The 20,443-nt window shown below is 41.5% G+C and overlaps 1 protein-coding gene across 1 annotated transcript in view; it reads left to right on the top strand.

Moving 5' to 3' along the window:
- Positions 1-20,443, top strand: part of Ak4 (adenylate kinase 4) — a gene marked incomplete in the record, with an annotated part of 82,768 nt that overhangs the window by 52,830 nt on the left and 9,495 nt on the right. Inside the window, 1 exon segment of the mRNA XM_008831062.2 lies at positions 19,215-19,387. Within this exon segment, the coding sequence (XP_008829284.1) occupies positions 19,215-19,387 (173 nt within the window).

Below are 20,443 nucleotides of genomic sequence, written 5' to 3'. Positions count from 1 at the left end.
TGGTCGAGCAGGACCTTTGACTTATCCTCACATGGATGGAGCTGGTAAAAGAAAGGAGCCAGGGGCTCCTCCCAACCCCATGGGACCCCTGTGGAACAAATCCTCTAACGACCTCAAGAGTAAAAACAAATCAGTTTATCTGGTCCAATTGTATGTCCTTAAACACCCAAAAGGGAAGTATAACCAAAGATTAAAGGGGCCAACATAATATCATAAGAGCATACATATACATAACTAAAAGTTACTCGACAAACAACAAAGCCAGACAGGCTATACCTTCAGTCGAGTTGTTGGCCAGGATGGATAAAGGCTCTTCCAGATAGTAACCCAACATACTACTGGAAAAATGTACAGCAGACCCCAATTCTATCCAAAGGAATACTGACAATGGATTGCTGCATAGATGAGGAACAGCTGATAACAGTGACGATAGGCTGACTAGATTTACCAGAAGGGCAAGTAGTGGGGATTGGCTGGGGCACCAACAACACGGCAGACAGTAGCAGGGATAACAGAGTATAAGGGCTCTAGTGGGGGGAGGGAGGCTATGGGAGGGTGCCATCTGGGAAGTGGGTGTATAGTCGTATAAGATGGCTAGGGATTTTCTGTGTGATATACACACACATAAAAAAATCAACAAATTTTAAAAAAATGTATTCTATTTGAGGAGGAAGCATGGAAATTTATGTCATGCTAATTAGTAGAGGCGATAAACATTACCATTGAAATCTACCCGATGACTTCATAGACATACACAGGTGCCAAGGATCCAAGTGTAACTGATTATGACTAGTAATAATCAGATGCATACAGATTAGAGATGCATGTGCCAACATCTCAGTGTTAGTAGCAAAAACAATGAGTCTTTCTGCAAGGAAAAATATATTCTAAAATGAAATGGAGATATTTTTTAAAGGTTAAAAAACTCATTCAATTTTATGTCTTGTAGGGCTTATGCTGAGTTCAATATTATATAACTGTATTAACTCAACTTGTGAACCTAGAAACTTGCACCCACTTGTGAAAGAGATGTACTCTTGCTCTGGAGTGTGTTATTGAATATGTTAAAGCTCTAGTGAAATGCTTCTAATCATGTAGTTATTAAAATTTTTTTTAAAAATGATTTCTTTCATTTTTTGGTCTTTTTCAGACAGGGTCTCTCTGTAGCCCCAGCTGACCTGGAACTAGCTATGTAGGTCAGGTTGGCCTTGAACTTACAGAGATCCAGTGCCTCTCCCTCCCAAGTGCTGGTATTAAAGGCGTGTACCACTACACCCAGCTCCCTTTTATTTTCTTGTATGTGGTATATGTGTGTATACATTCATGTTAGTGTAGAGTTGGGAGCACCAGGCAAAACATGCAGAGGCCAAGGAGGATGTGGGCTGCATCCTGTCACTCTCTGTCCTCCTGTTTTGGGACAGGGTCTCTCACAGTGAGAAGTTACTGTTTTCCACTAGGCTAACTGTCCAGCAAGTTCCTGGGATCTGCCTGTCTCTATGCCCTGATGCTGGGGTTACAGGCATGCATAGCCATGCCATTTTTTTTATGTGGGTGCTGGGGATTCAAACTCTGGTCTTCATGCTTACGGGACAAGCATTCTGTTTTTTTTTTTTTTTTTTTTTTTTTTTGGTATATCCTGATGAACTGGGCATTGAGTGTGTCCAGAGGAGGGCATGGTACTCGCTGGATTCTCTGTCCTGGTGCTGAGTCAATACTGCATCATGGCTTCTTGGGCTCCCTAGTAAAAGGAGGGAAAGGTGACACAAGAGGAAGGTTTCTTGGAGAGAGTGACACAAAGCCATATTATGGTTCTGGAAACCCCAAACTCAGGTATCATCATCATCATCATCATCATCATCATCATCATCATCATCATTATAGGCTAAGACTGGAGCCAAAATAAGAGCACACGAGGCTGGAGAAGTTGGTTGAGGGCAAAGTTAAACACTCAAAGAAGTTAAAGCAAACAAGACACAAACCATGGATTTGATGAAATATCAAAGTTAATAGAAGTACAAAGTAGAGGGAAGTTTACAATAAAATTTTGACAGCATGTACAACTTTTTTTTTTAACTTTGCAAATAACATTTAAAAGTTAACTGGTTTGGTTTGTTTGTTTATTTTTGTGATATTAAGGGTTGAACCGAGGGCACTGACATGTGCTGGGCAAACATCCCACCACTGAACCCATGCCATCTTCCCTCACCCCCTATTTTTTAAACCTTCCAACTTGAGACAGGATCTTGCAAAGTTACCAAGGCAGGCCTTGAACCTTCCATTGTCCTGCCTCAGCCTCCCAGTTAGCTATTTTGTAGGCTTGTGTTAACCGGCCTAGTTTAATGACCTTTTAATTTAGATATACTCTGGACATTCACTGTGGTTTCTCTGCATATCCTGTGTCCTGTCCCACACTTTCAAATGCACTTTCAAATGCACAAATGCACATATTGGTTATGTGCATTGTTTTTGCTACTTAATTAGAAGCATGCAAAGTAAGCCTACGATGAAACCATCATCACACCCAGGATTTAGATGTTAAGAGAACCCCGTTTACTGATTTATGGAACTGGTGTCTTGAGAATTGCATTAGTGAAATGAAACACCAAGAAAAAACCATCATCACACCCAGGATTTAGATGTTAAGAGAACCCCGTTTACTGATTATGGAACTGGTGTCTTGAGAATTGCATTAGTGAAATGAAGCACCAAGAAAGTGTCATCTGAAGCACCTGAGGCAGCTTTGCTTAATAACAGTCTTGTGCATGAGGTTCCATGCTAAGGAAACGTGAATGTGTTATAAGCATCCTGGACTGCAGAGACATCTGCATAACAGTCTGTGATTTAGCAACTGTGCTGTTGAGCCCACCAAGGCACTCTTTTGTATCATTTTTCTTCATTCATAAAGTAGGCATAGGTTTGCCAGGACTTGTTGTAAGCATGGGACTCTTAAAGGGTTTTGGATGAGGATGGTCAGAGGGTAGGCATGTATTATTATTACTAATATCAGTATATTATTTGTATCGTGTGGGTTTTTTTTTCCTTTTGAGTTTTTTTTTGAGACGGGGCCTCATGTAGCTCAAACTGTCCTCAAACTCCCTAACACAGCTGAAGATGACTTTGAACTCTGGATCTCTTGCCTTTATCTCCCAAGTGCAGGAATTACAGTATGCCACTGGTTCATTCTTTCTTCTATCAGCATCACATAATGATACCATACCTATTAACATACTTGGTTTTTGACTGTCCCTTGCCCATATAGGCAGACACCATGTCTGTGCTGTTCATAGCAGTATTGCCAGCACTTACAACAGTACTTGTCATGTGGTAAAGGCTTCTGATTGTATACCTATTTAGAGAAACCCTCTCTGCAACCAGTAGCTGAACCCTCATAGGGGATATTTGACCTCTTATTTTCCTTGGGGCAAATGGGTCTGTAGTGAAATCATGTATCCTTTTGTCTTGAGATACAATGGGATGAGGTTTCCCCTGATTTATTGTAGAGACCTGTGTCCAGAGAACAAAGAGGATTCTTAAACAGAGGAGCCGTCAAACAAGGATTCGCAGTTTGATAACTCCTGTTTCCATACTAGGGTGTCTTCTCTTATGGGGAAAGGGGTACAGTGACATTAGGATAACTAGTTTAAGAACAAGGGTTTTGCGACACAGGAAAACCCTTTCTTGATGCCAGGGGATGTCAGTGCTGGCATTCCCCAAGAATTCCCATCTAAAAGGAATTTATCTTTACTTCCCAGAGTCACTTTGAACAGGCAGACTTGCTTTTTTGAGGTATTTTAGTTATTGTTTTTAATTTTTTTTAATTTTATGTGTATGAATGTTTTGCCTGCATGTAAGTGGACCATGTGCATGCAGTGCCTGGGGAGGCCAGAAGAAGGCATTGGATTCCTTGGAACTGGAGTTATGGATGGTTATTAACCACTGTGTATGTGTGGGGAACTGAACCCAGGTGGTCTTCCAGAGCAGCCAGTGCTCTTAACCTCTGAGCCATCTCCATAGCCCCAGTTTTTTGAAGCACGGTCTCATGTAGCCCAGGCTGTCCTTGAACTTGCTATGTAGCTAAGGATGACTTAGTACTCTGATCCTCCTGCCTCCAAGTGCTGGGGTTACAGGTGTGCTACCCTGTCTAATTCACGGTTTTGATTTTAAAAGCAAAGTTTTCCTGAGCATAGAATCTATATTCTGTTTATCAGTTCACCACTAGTGCATCTAGATTTTCAAATCATTTTCTACTAGCTCATAAGCTCCTTTGGGGCAGGGCCCCTTATATAAATCTCTTATGTCCTAACACTTCACAGTCTGGAGCAGCACCATGTGTCCCCAGGAGACTTACAGTGAGCAGGAGGTGGGCTGTAGCGCACCTGGTGTGCAGTTGGAGATGTGGAGCCCATGGCTGCCTTGCTGACATTCTGAGCACACCACCACTCTTTTCACTATCTGTTAAAAACTGGTTGTAGTGGATTGTGGAGGTTAGAAATATGCACAGGTAAACATGGAGTAATCAGAGACAGGACAGAAAAAAAGGCCTGCATGAAATGGTTCACTTGGATCGTTTCATCTTCCTGGTGAAGGTTCTGGGCTGGTGTGAACAGGTTGAACTCCCTCACTAGGCAAGGCTGGGAGAGTGCCACCTGCTTCCAGCTATAGCTAGTCCCGGTGGTTAGTGGTGAGGAGCAACCACTTACATTTATACTGGACAAATTTCTCCACAGTTGGGAGAAAGTGGCTGGTTAGAAGTAACCATGTTGGCCAAAGACTTTATAGAGGTGGGAGGGGGCTTTTTACAAGGTGCCACCCCAGACAAATTTTGCCTTTTACCCTGCAGAATCACCAGTTATTTCCATCAGGCCAACAGCCTGTCTTCCTCTTTATAGAGGTGGGAGGGGGCTTTTTACAAGGTGCCACCCCAGACAAATTTCGCCTTTTACCCTGCAGAATCACCCAGTTATTTCCATCAGGCCAACAGCCTGTCTTCCCGCCTGCCAGTGTGGCCCTGCACCTCCCTATGAGCAAATATACTCCAAATTAGAAAAACAGACGTACTCTGCTCTCATTGTCCTTCTCTGCCCTCGGCTGTTGCCGTGGTGCTCTGCATTAGCTGCCCTTCCTCAGGCTCTTGGAATGGCCAAGAGGAGTAGGTGCCAAGGCCCAGTGCCCAGCAGGAATTTAGCGACATCTTAGTGTAACTTGTGAATCTTTGGGGCTCTAAAAACCTGTTGGTGCTGTGATTGTGCACGTGCAGCACAGTAGACTTGAGGAATTTTAGTTTTCCTCCTAGAGTGACAGAATGAACAAGACAAGAATGCCTTTTCTAGGTTAGGTTATGAGACATATGATGGCAGTAGCTGGGTTTGGAATTGGCGTGCTATGCTGCTCATGTAACCTGATGAGAAGCCGTTAGGCAGCTAAAGGGAGACCAGCAAGCGCCTATGTTTGGTATGGTGTTCACTTTGCTTTTCTGTTTTCTGGACAGTCACTGGGATGTTTTCCCCTGCACTTGGCTAATTAAGGGAGCTAGCGCTGCTGTCTAGTTCTTTCAAAGAGTCAATCTTGATTACTTGTGAGAAATGGAAAAACTCACAACTTTGTGTCTCCCTCCCTCCCTTTTTGTCCACCCCTCTCCCATGTCTCCATCCTCCGACACTGAGCTTCATCCTAGAGCTAAGCTAACCTGGAACTCAAATAAGTCCTCCTGCCTCAGCCCTTCCCAGATGTTGACATCACACAACCAGCCACCTCGCACAGCTGTAATTCTCTTAATGAAAAGTTGTAAATGCTGCCACCTGTTGACCAAATATGGGTGTGCATCTCATCCACTTCTGGGCATCTCCCTGTATTGTGAACACTTCAGGAGTAGACAGTGCCCAGCCCTCAAGGCAGTTCCAGTTCTTACAGGGGCTGCCAGCAACGGCATTTAGTGGGGCATGTACCACACTGGAGTGGCAATCTCTTTGGTGGTCACCATTGTGATTAGTAATAGCCTGTTAAGTCTGTTTCTCACTGTCTCTGTGCGCATCTCTGTGCGTATGTGTTGTATGTGTGTGCGCACACAAATGCAAACACATGCAAGCACTGAATATTAATCTAGGATCTCATGTCCTGCTTTCTGCTAGACTGCATGCCACACCCCCAGAAATGGCTGTTTTTACTTAAGAGTTCTTCTATTACAGATTATATTTTAATCTGGAACTTACATTAGGGATTCCTTTTATAAGCCAGTATCCTAATGATTCAGTTAATGTACCAGGGACTTGAATCTCATTCCATTTCAAGGGTAGATCTCTTAAAAGGAGCTTGGATCAGTGGATAATAAATGTTAACTACAGCTACATTTCTTTACCCCCAAAGTCTATGTCTTGTCCTAATTGCAGGGACTTTCTTAATTAGCAGGTCTCATGAGTCTTCATAAGGTGCTCCTGAGAGCACATTCATTTCAAAAATAAGTGTTGCTAGATAAATCACAGGGCCAGCGGTAGTTAAAGCTCAGGTCGAGCACACCTTTCCTGGCACTGTTCTTGGCAGCCAATTGACGTGAGAATTACATATGAATCACCTTGATGATGTGCTCAGTGGAGTTTGAGACAGTGATGGATATCAGTTCAGAGAGTGCCAGCACCACCATGCTGCCCTCAGCATCTAGACCTTAGGACACTGGTCTACACGCTCGTCTAGGCCATGAACCATGAAGTTGAATACAGACTGAAAAAAATGTCCATTTTAAAAATTGTGAGGGCAGACAAATGCTGCTACCTACTTGTAGACCCCTCACCTTTATGTTAATCAAAGTGACAGCAACCCAGACACCTGTGGTGGACCTAGCCTATTCCCAGCATCTTTGACCACCTCAGAGTCTACTACACTGCACCTGTCTTCAGATGGTTCAAGAGTTCAAGGCCTGTCACTTCTCTCTTTTGTCTGTGATGCTTGGTCATGAACCAAAAGGTAAGTCAGCCTTCCATGTCCCTTGCCCACTTTTGTTTCTGGATTGATTCTCCCCACCAGACCCTCTGGAATCATCTCTGCATATGACTTTCTCCACCTCCTCTCGTAGCACTCATGCTTTCCAGCTCTGGCAGAAAGTTCTTCCTTCTCCCTTGAATGGCCTTATTCTGTCTCCCTAGTGCCTCTGTTGCCCTTTCATGCAAGTTCCCATTCAGGGGCCAGCAAGTTGACTTGGAGGGTTGAAGACACCTGCTGCAAAGCCTGACAACCTGTTGGATCCCCAGGAAACCCACATAGTAGAGAGAACCAACTCCTGCAAGTTGTCCTCTGATCTCCACATGTGCACTATGGCACACATGAGCACACAACACACACACACACACACACACACACACACACACACACTCACTAGCAAGCAGTTCCCAGAAACCATGCAGGGTTTTGGCTGCCCAAGCTGTTCTGTACAGAGCCTGCTGGAGACTTCGGAACCAGGCATCTTTCCCTGTCTGAGAATGGCTTCCCCTCTATCTCCAGTAAGAGGATAGGATGGGGTGATGGTATGTGGTGCTAGAGACCTCTAGGTTTCTGAGTTGTGCCAATATGAAAACACAGTTCTCATTTCTAAGGAAATAAGAGATAGTTTATATTGGAGTCAAATATGAGTGACCATGGCCTGGGAATGTGGACTTGGGCTACCTCAAATACTGTGCTCCAATGTGCTTAGTTTCATGGAGTTTTTATGTACAGTTACAAAATAAAAGAAAGTCACAAATCAAGGCACTTTTCAAACATGCTGGTGAAAACATCAGGTAGGCAGGTTATAGGAAAGCGGGGCAATCTCTGCTATGGGTTTCTGATGACATCCTTAACTTATGAGTTGGTGGATGCTAGCTAGTCTTAGTCTGTGACAATAATACATTTCAAAGGTTAAAACCTTATAGTCAGAAGGATGTTAGGTTAGATACAGAGGTGGACAGTGAATGGCTCTGCTCAGGATAATTTGGCTTTAGAGCTGCAGTATTCCAATGCTCCACAATCACAAAGTTCTAATTAGTCAATCTTCTTATAGAACTTTTATCATAGTTGTGACTCTTTTACTGGAAACTTCTGTTCAGAGCTTTAAAGTATGTGATTACAGGCAAGTCACTTATCTGAGCCTCTGATTTTATAACTTTAAAATCAGGATAATATTTACCTTGCAAAGTTATGGCTGTTGAGATAATATTCATTCAGTAAGTATTCAACACTTGCCATGTACCAGGCACTGTTAGCCACTGAGTATAGAGCAGCAAACAAGAACCATAAAGGTCCTGTCATCTTTTTGCTTGCACTGTGATGGGAATAGAACCCAAATGAAAGGCCATCGTGAGAAGCTGTTCAATTGGATCAGGGAAATAGAGTGAAGAGCTTTACTGTTGAGGCAGGTGAAAGCACGGGGTAGGAAGCTCAAGTAGAAACAAGGAAAGTTACATAGATGCTCCGTAAGCAGTAATCTGTGTGCACTTGGAAGCTGGGTTTGGGTGTGGAAGCCATCCAGTGCAGCTTCTCCCACTGTGGCACAAACAGAAAATACTGGAAGCTCTGGGCTCTGATTTTTGTTTTATTATTTGGGAGGGAGGGAGGCTACGTGTGTGGAGGCCAGAGGAACATGCCAGCTGCTCGCTCTCTCCTATCACTCTTCGCCTTATTTCTTTGAGACAGTTTCTCACTGAACCTTAAGTTCACTGGTTTGGGGGGTTGGTTTGTTTGTGTTTGTATTTTAGCTAGGCTAGCTGGCCAGCTAGCTCTGGGGATTTTCTTAGGTTTCAAATGTATCTCCAGGCTTGGATAGAATGGCACAATAGTATCTTTTACTCTAAATAAATTATTGTAGGTTGCCTGCTCTGGTTTAAAAAAAAAAAAATGTGTTCCAGCGCTGGGGTCCCAGGTGCTCACAACCATGCTCCACTTTTTTCACGGATCCTTATGTTGAACAGCAAGCAGAGCTGTCTCCCCAGCCCCTCCCTGTTTTCAAGTTCCTTTTTAAAGCTCTCAGTTTCATTATGCAAATAATACATAATGTTTCTTGCTAGGGTAGCAGCTAATGGTAGAATGTAGGCCAGGACTGTGGCTGAGAATTCCGATACCTAAGAAGTCAGCTTTAAAATTCTTTGTAAACAAATTGAATTTGTCTTGCATTTATATGTAGATAATTATATGTAAGTCATATCTACAGCATCACCAATTTATTATGTTTCCTATCAAGTATATACAATAAAAGAGAAATTTTAAGAGAATGTAAAAACATATGATACAAGGTAGGACCTGATAGTCCACCACCCAGCAACTTCCTGTGATTAGCAGTAAAGGTGTATGTGTGTGGGGGGGGTGCATTGGAGAGTTTGCAGTGGTGGCCGACAAGCAGCAGGTGCCTGGATGGGGCAGGAGCAGCCTTCATCTGCATTTTGTCATGTGTCACTCGCTCAACAAGCACTCTGAAGCTGACTGGGGTTTCAACGCAGGGTCCAGCATACCTAGTACAGAAAGTGTTTTGAATTTTAAGTGTTTTAGGACCATAACTAGCAGCTTGACACAGTAATGAAGGGGCAGAGATGGGTTGGTGTCCTCATCTGAAGTGACTTTGAGGTTTCTCTGTTGAATGTTGGGCCTCATACTTTCCTTTGTACTCTCCATTCACTTGTCTCTTTCACCAGAGTAAGATCTAGAGACCTTTAATATGTGGCACGAGATACACACCAGGCCAGACAACCTGGAATAATTTATTCAGGGTAAAAGGCTCTACTACAAGCTGGATGTGATGGTGCATGCCTTTAGTCCCAGTGCTTGGGAAGCTGAGGCAGGCAGATCTCTGAGTTCCAGGTCATCCAGGGCTACACAATGAGACTGTCTCAAAAAAACCAAAATCAACCAACCAAACAAAAAGGCACATTTATGCCAGACCACCTCAGCCTGAAGATACATTTGAAACAGACGAATCCCAATGTGGTAAGTGTGAACATTAGTGACTTGTTTGAGTGTTGTGCTGTGTGTGTGAGTGCATGAGAGGGAGGGAGGGAGGAGTTGGTTGGTTGGTTGGTTCATTTGGGGTCATGTGACATAATGCACTCAGAGTTTGAAGAAGTGATGTCTTCAAGCCTGTGCAGCTAGTGCTTTGCAGATTGGGCCATCTCCCCGTCCTCAGAACAGGAAGTGAGATTGGGCTATGAAGTCTCAAGGCCTGTCTGCTGTGACATACTTCCTCCAGCAAGGCTCCACTTCCTTTATTTCTTGACCTGCAGTTGTCTTTTTTGGTGAATGACTCTGTGGGTTTTAACATGCTGAGCTGTGTGCTATAAAAAGTCAATTTCATCACATGTTTACTTAAAACTAAAATTGTGAGACATGTTTCCCCTTTAAAAATGTCACCATCATTACTCTAAAGATGACGTACTCAACTCCAAAAACCCTTGGCCTCTTCTAGAGGAAAATTTTTATTTCTTTCTGATTCATAAGTGTTATTTCCCCTTGGCTTTAAATTTTTTTTAATGGTATAAGAAAAAAAGCAATGTCCATGATCCCAGATTTATGTTTTGTTATTTTTTCACATTTATGAAAATGGACAGATTAATAAGTTTCACAGCATCCAAATAATTTTCAAAGGGCTACTTTTTCAAATCAGTCTTAGGGTTTTTTTTTGTTATTGTTGTTGTTGTTGTTGTTTTAAAGATAAGAACTCACTACATAGCCCTGGTTGGCCAGGAACTTGCTGTAGAGATCTCTCTGTCTCTGTTTCCCAAGAGCTCTGATTAAAAGTGTGGGCCGCCATACCTAGCCTACCTTAATTTTTTTTTAATTTACTTTTATTTATGTGTAAGAATGTTTTGCCTACATGTATGTAAGTTCACTGTGTGTGAAATACCTGCAGAGACCATCAGTTACAGACAGTTGTTAGCCACCACAGGGGTGGTGGGAACCAAAGCAGTGTTCTTTGCTAGAGTAGCCAGTGCTCTTAACCACTGAGCCATCTCTCCAGATCCTAGACTTAACATTCTTAATTTAAAAATTGCATAAGCAAGGCTGAGATCCTAGCAGACAGCCTGAGAGGGTGGGTTCCGACCTCCATCAGTGTAGCACCTGTGATCTCAGTGTTCTGGCCTCCCTCTAGCACAGGGGCTGAGAATGCAGGATCTGCCCGGATCCTGCCTCCACTTGGTGGTGAGCTTCCCCTAATTGCACCATACTCTTTGCCCTACCTGGGATTTCCTGAGGCCCCTCCCAGGGCCTCAGGGCAGATCTGGCTTTGGTAGGTTAAGGCCAAAACCCTATCAGACAGCCTGAGAGGGTGGGCACCGGCCTCCATCCTTGTAGTGGCTGTGATCTCAGCAGACCGCCAGAGAGTGACAGGCTCTGGCCTCCTGGCATAGGGGCTGAGAACACAGCAGACCAACTGAGAGTCCCAGCCCCCACCCCCCCACACACACACTTTAAGGAATTTCCCAAATTTTCTCTGAGTTCCTGCTAAAAGGGGTCCAAACCTTAGAAGGAAGCCTGAGTGTACCTGACTGGAACCTGAGTTGGGTTCCCGTGTGCTCCTGAATAGCTGATCTGAAGCTATCAGTTCCCTCCACAATACAACCTGAGAGAAACTGAAACCTGTACCAATCAGCTTTACATAATCAATAAGGAAAAGACCTAGGCACCTGATAATACAAAGAGAAGCATACTTCAAATTAATTTTCATATCAGAATCATAACAGAAATTCACATGCCAAAATCACAACAAAAGAATAATAAAATGGAAAGCCAAACACTATGTCCCCACCAAACTCCACCAGTCCTGTAGAAGAGATCTACAAGGAGAACCCCCTAGAGATAACCCAGGACACTGAATTTAAAAGAACAATCATAAACATGATCAAGGAATTCAACAAATTTAAAGAACAGAGCAACAAAAAAATCGAAGAACTAAAAGGAATTCTCAGGTTGTGTCTGATCCTCATTGGCTCTCTATGTTGAGCTATCTTGCATCAGCCATCTCTCAGGTTCGACTAAACCGGATGTTTTTGGTGTGTTTGCAGTGCGCATGCGCTGGTTGTTCAGGCCACACTTCCTCCCACGGTGTTGACCAGATCTTAAACAGGATTGTAGAAGAGAATTTCTCAAAATTAAGGAAAAACATCCCCATACAAATACAGGAAGCACATAGAACACCAAATAGACAGGATCAGGAAAGAAACTCCCCACGACATATCATAGTAAAAACACTAAATGTACAGAACAAAGAGAATACTGAAAGCAGCAAAAGAAAAACAAGTCACATACAAAGGAAAGCCCATCAGAATTACAGCTGACTTATCAATGCAGACTATGAAAGCCAGAAGAGCCTGGATCAACCAGGGTATTTCCAGTTCTACATGACAATAGATGCCAGCCCAGAATACTTTACCCAGTAAAAATATCTGTTATAGTTGAGGGGGAGAGAAAACTCTTCCATGACATGAATTGCCTGAAAGAATACATGCCCACAAAACCAGCCCTTCAAAGAATACTTGAAGCAATACAGAGAGCAGAGAGAGAAACAACTATACCCCAGGGGCAATAAAAGAAAATAAATAAAGGTATAATCTAGGAAACACAAAATTAGACAGAGAACACAAACAGCAATCAAAGTGATGCAACCAATACACATCTTTCAATAATAGCCTTAAATATCAATGGACTGAACTCCCCAGTCAAAAGACCCAGGCTAAGTGAGTGGATTAAGAAACGAAATCAATCTCTTTGCTGTGTACAAGAAACCTATCTCACCTTCTAGGACAGACACTACCTTAAGGTAAAAGGATGGAAAAGAATATTTTAAGCAAATGGCACTAAGAAACAAGCAGGGGTTGCAATTCTAATATCTGACAAAATAGACTTAAAAGTAAATCTAATCAGAAGAGATGAGGAGGGTCACTTCATTCTGATCAAAGGAACAATTAACCAAGAAAATATTACAATTCTTAACATATATGCACCAAACTCTGGTGCACCCAAATTCATAAAAACAATACTACAGGACTTTAAGACACAATTCAGTAATAGTAGGGGACTTCAGTACCCCACTGTCTCCATTAGACAGGTCAACTGAACAAAGAATAAACAGGGAGATGTCTGAATTAAATGATACCATACATCAAATGGATCTAACAGATGTCTTTTGAACGCACCACAATGCAATAAAGCTCAAAATCAACACTGGACAGAGTCGCAGTCACTACACAAACTTGTGGTGATTAAACAACACATTCCTAAACAATGAGTGTGTCAAAGAAGAAATTAAGAAAGAAATAAAAGAATTCCTGGAATTCAACAAAAAGGACAATACAGCACAGCACAACCTCTGGGACACTTTAAAAGCAGTCCTAAGCTGGGTATGATGGTGCACCCCTTTAATCCCAGCACTTGGGAGGCAGAGGCAGGCAGATCTCTGTGAGTTTCTGAGTTCAAGGCCAGCCTGGTCTACATAGTGAGTTCCAGGACCTCTGGGGCTACAGAGAGACCCTGTCTCACAAAGCCTCTGGGACACTGTAAAAGCAGTCCTAAGAGGGACTTATAGCTCTAAGTGCCTACATTAAAAAATTAGAAAGAGCCCAAATAAATGACCTAACACTGCAACTCAAGACACTGGAAAGGCAAGAACAAATGAAACCCAAACCCAGCAGAAAAGAAGAAATAAAAAAATCAGAGCATCAATCAATGAAATCAAACAAAGAATCAATGAATCTAAGAGCTGGTTCTTTGAAAAGGTAAACAAGATAGACCCTTAGCCCAGTTAACCAAAAGAAAGAAATAGTAAATCCAAATCAACAAAATCAGAGATGAAAGGGGAAAACATCACAACAGACACCCAAAAGATCCAGACCATTATAAGGGAAAATTTTAAAAGCATATACTCTATTAAATTTGAAAATCTAAAAGAAATGAATGGATGGCTATCTAAAAGCATGTGAACCACCAAAGTTAAACCAAGAAGAGATGAACAGTTTAAGCAAACCTATAACATATAAGGCAATTGAAACAGTAGTACAAAGCCTCCCAACTACAAAAATCCCAGACCCAGATGGATTTACAGCAGAATTCTACCAGACATTTAAAGAGGACCTCCAACCAATACTACCTAAATTATGATAGAAATTGAGGGAGAACTTCCAAATTCCTTCTATGAAGCCAGCATCACTCTAATACCAAAGCCAGGTAAAGATACAACCAAAAAAGAAAACTATAGACCCATATCCTTAATGAACATAGATGCAAGAATTCTCAACAAAATACTTGCAAACCACATACATATGTACATCAAAAAGATCATTCACCATGATCAAATAGGCTTTATTCCAGACATGCAGGGCTGGTTCAATATACTCAAGTCAAAGAATGTCATTAATCATATAAATGGACTCATAGACAAAAACCACATGGTCATCTCAATAGATGCAGAAAAGTCTTCTGACAAAATTCAGCATGCATGCTAGAGGGAATTGGACTGGATGGAACATACCTCAACATAATTAAAGCTATATTCAACAAACCCACAGCCAACATCATTCTAAATGGAGAAAAACTGGAAGCATTCCCATTAAAATCAGGAACCAGACAAGGACGTCCACTCTCCCCACTCATTTACAACATTGTGCTTGAAACTCTTGTTAGAGCAATAAGACAGGAGAAGGAAATTAAAGGAGTACTAATTGGAAAATAAGAGGTCAAACTATCACTTTCTTCAGATGATATGATACTATACCTAAGAGATCCCAAAAGTGCCACCAGAAAACTCCTAGCACTGATCACTTTCAGTATAGTGGCAGGTTATAAAATCAATCTACAAAAATCAGTACCCTGGGGGCTGGAGAGATGGCTCAGCAGTTAAGAACACTGGCTGTTCTTGCAGAAGACCTGGGTTCAAATCCCAGCACCCACATGGCAGCTAAAAACTGTCCATAACTCCAGTTCCAGGGTATCTGACAGCCTCTTCTGTCCTATGTGGGCATTACATAACACATGTGTACTTACCTACATGCAGGCATTACACACACACACATAAAAATAATAAACTATTTTTTAAAAAAAAAATCAGTATCCTTGAAATATACCAATAACTAGGAGTTGGAGAAAAAATACAGGGAAATGTTCCCGTTCACAATTGCTGCAAAAAATATCTTGGAATAAATCTGATGTAAGACACCAAAGATCTCTACAATGAAAATTTTAAATCATTAAAGAAAGAGATTGAGGAAGACACCAGGAGATGGAAGGACTTCCCATGTTCATGGATTGGAAGAATTAATATTATGAAAATGACCATCCTACCAATAGTAATATATAGATTCAATGCAATCCCAATCAAAATCCCCATGACATACTTCACAGAGTTAGAGAAAACCATCCTTAAATTTGTATGGAAGTGCAAAAGACCCTGGATAACCATGGGGGCTGGAGAGATGGCTCAGCAGTTAAGAACACTGAATGTTCTTGCAAAAGTCCCAGGTTCAAATCCCATCACCCACATTGCAGCTAACAGCTGTCCATAACTCCAGTTCCAGGGGATCTGATGGCCTCTTCTGTCCACCATGGACATTGCACGACACGGGTGCACTTACCTACATGTAGGCAATACACTTATACACATAAAAAAATAATTTTTTTATAAAAAGAAGACCCTGGATAGCCAAAGCAACCCTGAGCACAAAGAGCAACTGTGCTGTGGGGATTACCATATTTTAAATCTTTAAAGAAAGAGATTGAGGAAGACATCAGAAGATGGAAGGGCCTCCCATGCTCATGGATTGGAAGAATATTGTAAAAATGACCATCTTACCAAAAGCAATATATAGATTCAATGCAATCCCAGTCAAAATCCCCATGATATACTTCACAGAATTAGAAAAATCTGTCCTTAAATTCATATGCAGAAAAAGAAGACCCTGGATAGCCAAAGCAACCCTGAGCACAAAGAGCAACTGTGCTGTGGGGATTACCATACTAGATCTCAAAGTATAGTACAGAGCTGTAGTCATAAAAACAGCATGGTACTGACACAAAAATAGACACATAGATCAATGGAACATCATTGAAGACCCAAACCCGAGTACATGCAATTTCAGCCACCTGATATTTGACAAAGGTACCAAGAACACACAATGGAGGAAAGACAGCATCTTCAACAAATGGTGCCAGCAAAACTGGATCTCCACCTGTAGAAGAATGAAACTAGATCCTGTATTTCACCTTGCACAAAAGTCAGCTCCAAATGGATCAAGGACCTCAATGTGAAACTGGAAACCCTGAAATTATTAGAAGAAAATATTGGCAGAAACTTACAAGGTATAGGTGTAGGAAAGGATTTTCTAAGACAGATAGCAGTTGCTCAGGAATTAAGGTCAGCAATCAACATGTGGGACCTCATTAAACTAAAAAGTTTCTGTACAGCAAGAGAAACAGTCAAAAAAAGTGAAGGGAAGACCCACAGAATGGGAAAAAAATCTTCACCAGTAACACATCTGACAGAGGTTTAACATCCAGAATATATAAAGAACTCAAAAAACAAAGAAGTGAGAAACCAAATGACCCAATTAAAACATGGGCTAAAGATCTAAACAGAGAGTTCTCAAAGGAAGAAATAAAGATGGCTAAGAAACATTTCAAAAAGTGTTCAACATAGTTAGTAATTAGGGAAATGCAAATTAAAACCACCCTGAGGTATCACCTTACTTCAATCACATTGGCTAGGATCAAGAGAACAAATGATACCAACCAAATGCTGATGAGAATGTGGAGAAAGGGGAACACTCTTTTCACCGCTGGTGGGATTGCAAACTTGTGCAACCCATATACCCAAAGGACTCATCCTATTGCAGAGACACTTGTACAAACATGTTTGTTGCTCTTTTCACAATAGTAAGAGATGGAAGCAACCTAAGTGCCCCTCGACTGATGAGTGGTTAACAAAAATGTGGTATATTTACACAATGGATTTCTATTCAGCAGTAAAGAAAGATGAAATAATGAAATTTGCAGGTAAATGGATGGAACTAGAAACTGTTATACTAAGTGAAGTAACACAGACTCAAAAAACCAAATGATGTATGTTCTCCCTCGTAAGTGGATCCTAGTACCAAGTCCTTTTAAATTCCATGTACTTTTAGTAAGATGATGCTTTACAGCAGTCTCAGCTGCATGAAATAACTACCATCATCACTTCAGCTGCGCCTGATCGCTAAGCATCGTCATAATTGGACTTGTTGATGGTTGTGCTCATTCATAAAAGGAGGGCCAAGCAGAGTCATTGGACCCTCACCAGAGTATCTAGCCACTCTTCTCAGCCAACTGTATGTAATTTGGCACTAATCACACATAGTCTCCTGGATGTGGGGAGGACTATAGTATATAATCTGGGGAAGGCTAGGAAGAGAAGTCTTGATCCATGCTGTGTAAAGGCTTTCCAGTGTGCATACCCCGAGGTCACTCATACACCTCAGCAACCTCTCAGTCATCTTTGTAACTAAGCTCAGTAAATTCATTGGTTCCTCAGGAAAACTTTAATCAAATATTGGCTTGACAGTAGAACCTTAAAAGGAAATAAACATTGCTTAGTATCCCCAGGAAAAGAATTCTTACAACAGATGGAAAATTTATTTGTTAATGCTATTATGTCTCATAATTACTTTTTTAAAATAAGGAAAATGAGAATGTAAAAGATGTTAAAAGCATATGGGAAGGAGATATTTTCTAAAATAGAAAAAAAGAGAAAGCCTATGCAAGTGATGAAGGTCTGTGTGGGTTTGTTATGATTTATAAATGATGAGACAAAAATAATATACACATAATCTTAAAATTTCTATGGTCATAGTTTAGTCAACTAGCTTAAGGACTTTATTTTCCATCTGTTGCCACAGTTAATAGTTATGCAATTTGGGAGTCTTTTAGACAGACCCACTGAAGGGGTACCCCAATTGCCTCACCCTGCATCCCTGTTCAGCATGGAAGAAGCCAGAGCAGTCAGCGTCCTGATTCCCTATCAGCAATTTGGGTAACCTCTTCAGAGGATGGTGTGATAAGAATAGGAGACAGGAATTGGATAGGCAGTTAGGGTACCCCAAAGAAAAGTAGCCAGTTTCTTGGCTAAAAGTCAAAATGTCCTTGGGTCTCTTAGCAGCATACTCTGTTCCAAAGGCCAAAAATGCCGAAAGTATTTGGGACCTCTTATTTAACCCCTAAAAGATTTTAGGGTTACCTCTTCAGAAGGGTAATGTTAGAGTAGCAAAAAGCCCCATATAACAAAAAGGAAAGAAAGGGAGGGAGAGAGGGAAACAGAGAGAGAATGAAGTTGTCAGAAAAAATTGATGGAGATATATGGGAGGTGTTGGAGGGGAGAGTGTGGGTTTGTTCAAAACACCTTATTAAAAAAAAGTTGCATAAGCATTTTAGGTATAGCATGGCGTTTTGTCTTTTGAGATATGGGAGGTGTTGGAGGGGAGAGTGTGGGTTTGTTCAAAACACCTTATTAAAGAAAAAAAAGTTGCATAAGCATTTTAGGTATAGCATGGTGTTTTGTCTTTTGAGACGGGGTCTTGCTTATATCACTAGACTGGCCTGGAACTTGAGATCCTTCTGCTGAAGCTTCCCCGGTATCAGGGTCACAGATGTGTGCTGTTGTACTCCTGACACATTCCATGTTTGTGATATGGAATTGTTACATACAGCCAGTACACTGCACATGAAGTGTAGGTGAAGAGCCAGGTGGAGGAGCCCATTTTAATTGATTCAGCCTGTCACCCAAAGATAAGCCTAAAGTTGTTTGTGGTAACTTAATAATAGACAAGAGCTAAATGGGCTCAGACAGAATTCTTTACTTTCTATTTAATGGAAGAGGAAATGGGAAAGTGTTGCTTGCTCCAGGTCTCACAAGTGGTTAAGACAAAATTGGCACTCAATCCCAGACTGCCTTAGTGGTTTTCAGTTCAGTTCAGTCTGCTTCGATCATGGGACTTAGTCAAAGGCAAAACAGCATGCTATACCTAAAATGCTTATGCAACTTTTTTTTTACCTAGTCTAGATGTAGAAGCTAGGCTACAAAATAGCATATTTTCTTCTAATATTAAATTTGCAGAGGTAGATATCAATTCTTAGTTAAAACTCTGGTTTTGGTCTATACAGATTTGATTTTTCTATCACTGACAACATTTCAAGTACTAATTGGGCAGTGTCTTGCAATTGATATTTTTTGTTTTGGCATTTAGGCTTCCCGAGGACATTAGTACAGGCTGAAGCCCTGGACAGAATCTGTGACGTGGACTTAGTGATCAGTTTGAACATTCCATTTGAGACACTCAAAGATCGGCTGAGCCGTCGCTGGATTCACCTTCCTAGTGGGAGGGTCTATAACCTGGACTTCAATCCACCTCATGTGCATGTAAGATGGATACACAGAGGGCTTTCACCAACTGACCCAAAAGAGGCAACACGTGTCAGTGGGTAGAGGATAGGAACAGACTGTTTGGAAACCAAATCTACATGGCCAAAAAGCACATAAAAAGCGTTTAAATCAGTAGTCGAGGGGAAGTCTAATCAGAAAATAGGATGTCACTTTAGATTCATTGGACTAAGAAAATTTAACAAGCTGGAGTGTTGTCTTGGATCTGCGGAAACTGGCACTCTCATTTTTGTTTGATAAAATATTGATAGCTGCTTTTTAAAGCCACCTGGAAATGTATATTTTAAACGAACTAAAAGTTTTGATCTTTATTCACCCAGTTGTGAGGATGGCTGTGCAAGTGAAAATGATGGCCCTTCTTTGAGTGCGTGTGGTAGCCAAAAACCAAATAAAAATGAGTGTTCATCTACAGGGACTGCCTAAGTAAGTTGGATAACGTCTGGATCATCCAAGACTATAGAGTCAGTTAAAAGAGTAAATACTGTGGTTTCCCTGCCCATCTGTGTTGGGGATCAAAAGAGTACCTTGTGGATACTCAAACATTCTACCGAGGTACATCCCCATTTCCTAATAATCAAACCCCCTCTGATTCCCCGCACCCCCCACCCCCTAACTCTGCGCTCCCTGTAAGTAGCTCAGGCTGCTGGTAACTCATAATCTCCCAGCCTTGGCCTCCCAAGTGCTGAGCAGTTACAAGTGTGTGCTGTCATGGTTCTGCCTACTTCCCATTTATCTGTTTACTAAACTCTTTATCTGACTCTCTGATAAAGACAGATTGAAAGAATATACTACTTCATTCTGTTTGTACTTAAGTGGGAGAGATGACATAGTATCTTACTGGATAAATCTTTGTGGAAAAAGTTAGCCTTGACTGGAGATAGGAGCAGTAGTTAGTGCAGAAAGTAACTTTAAGATGACTTCCCCACTCCAGGGTGCCTTTGTGGCAGTGATGTCGTAAGGCCAGTTCATTTGGGTTAAGCATTAGTCTCCTTTTAAAGTTACTTTTTTTTTTTTTGCTCAAAAGTTTTTTTTTTA

The sequence above is a fragment of the Nannospalax galili genome, unplaced genomic scaffold (assembly GCF_000622305.1).
Source record: "Nannospalax galili isolate Female #2095 unplaced genomic scaffold, S.galili_v1.0 scaffold553, whole genome shotgun sequence".
NCBI classification, from domain to species: Eukaryota; Metazoa; Chordata; class Mammalia; order Rodentia; family Spalacidae; genus Nannospalax; species Nannospalax galili.
The sequence above is the reverse complement of the archived record's forward strand: the minus strand, read 5'-3'. Positions and strand labels throughout refer to the sequence as shown.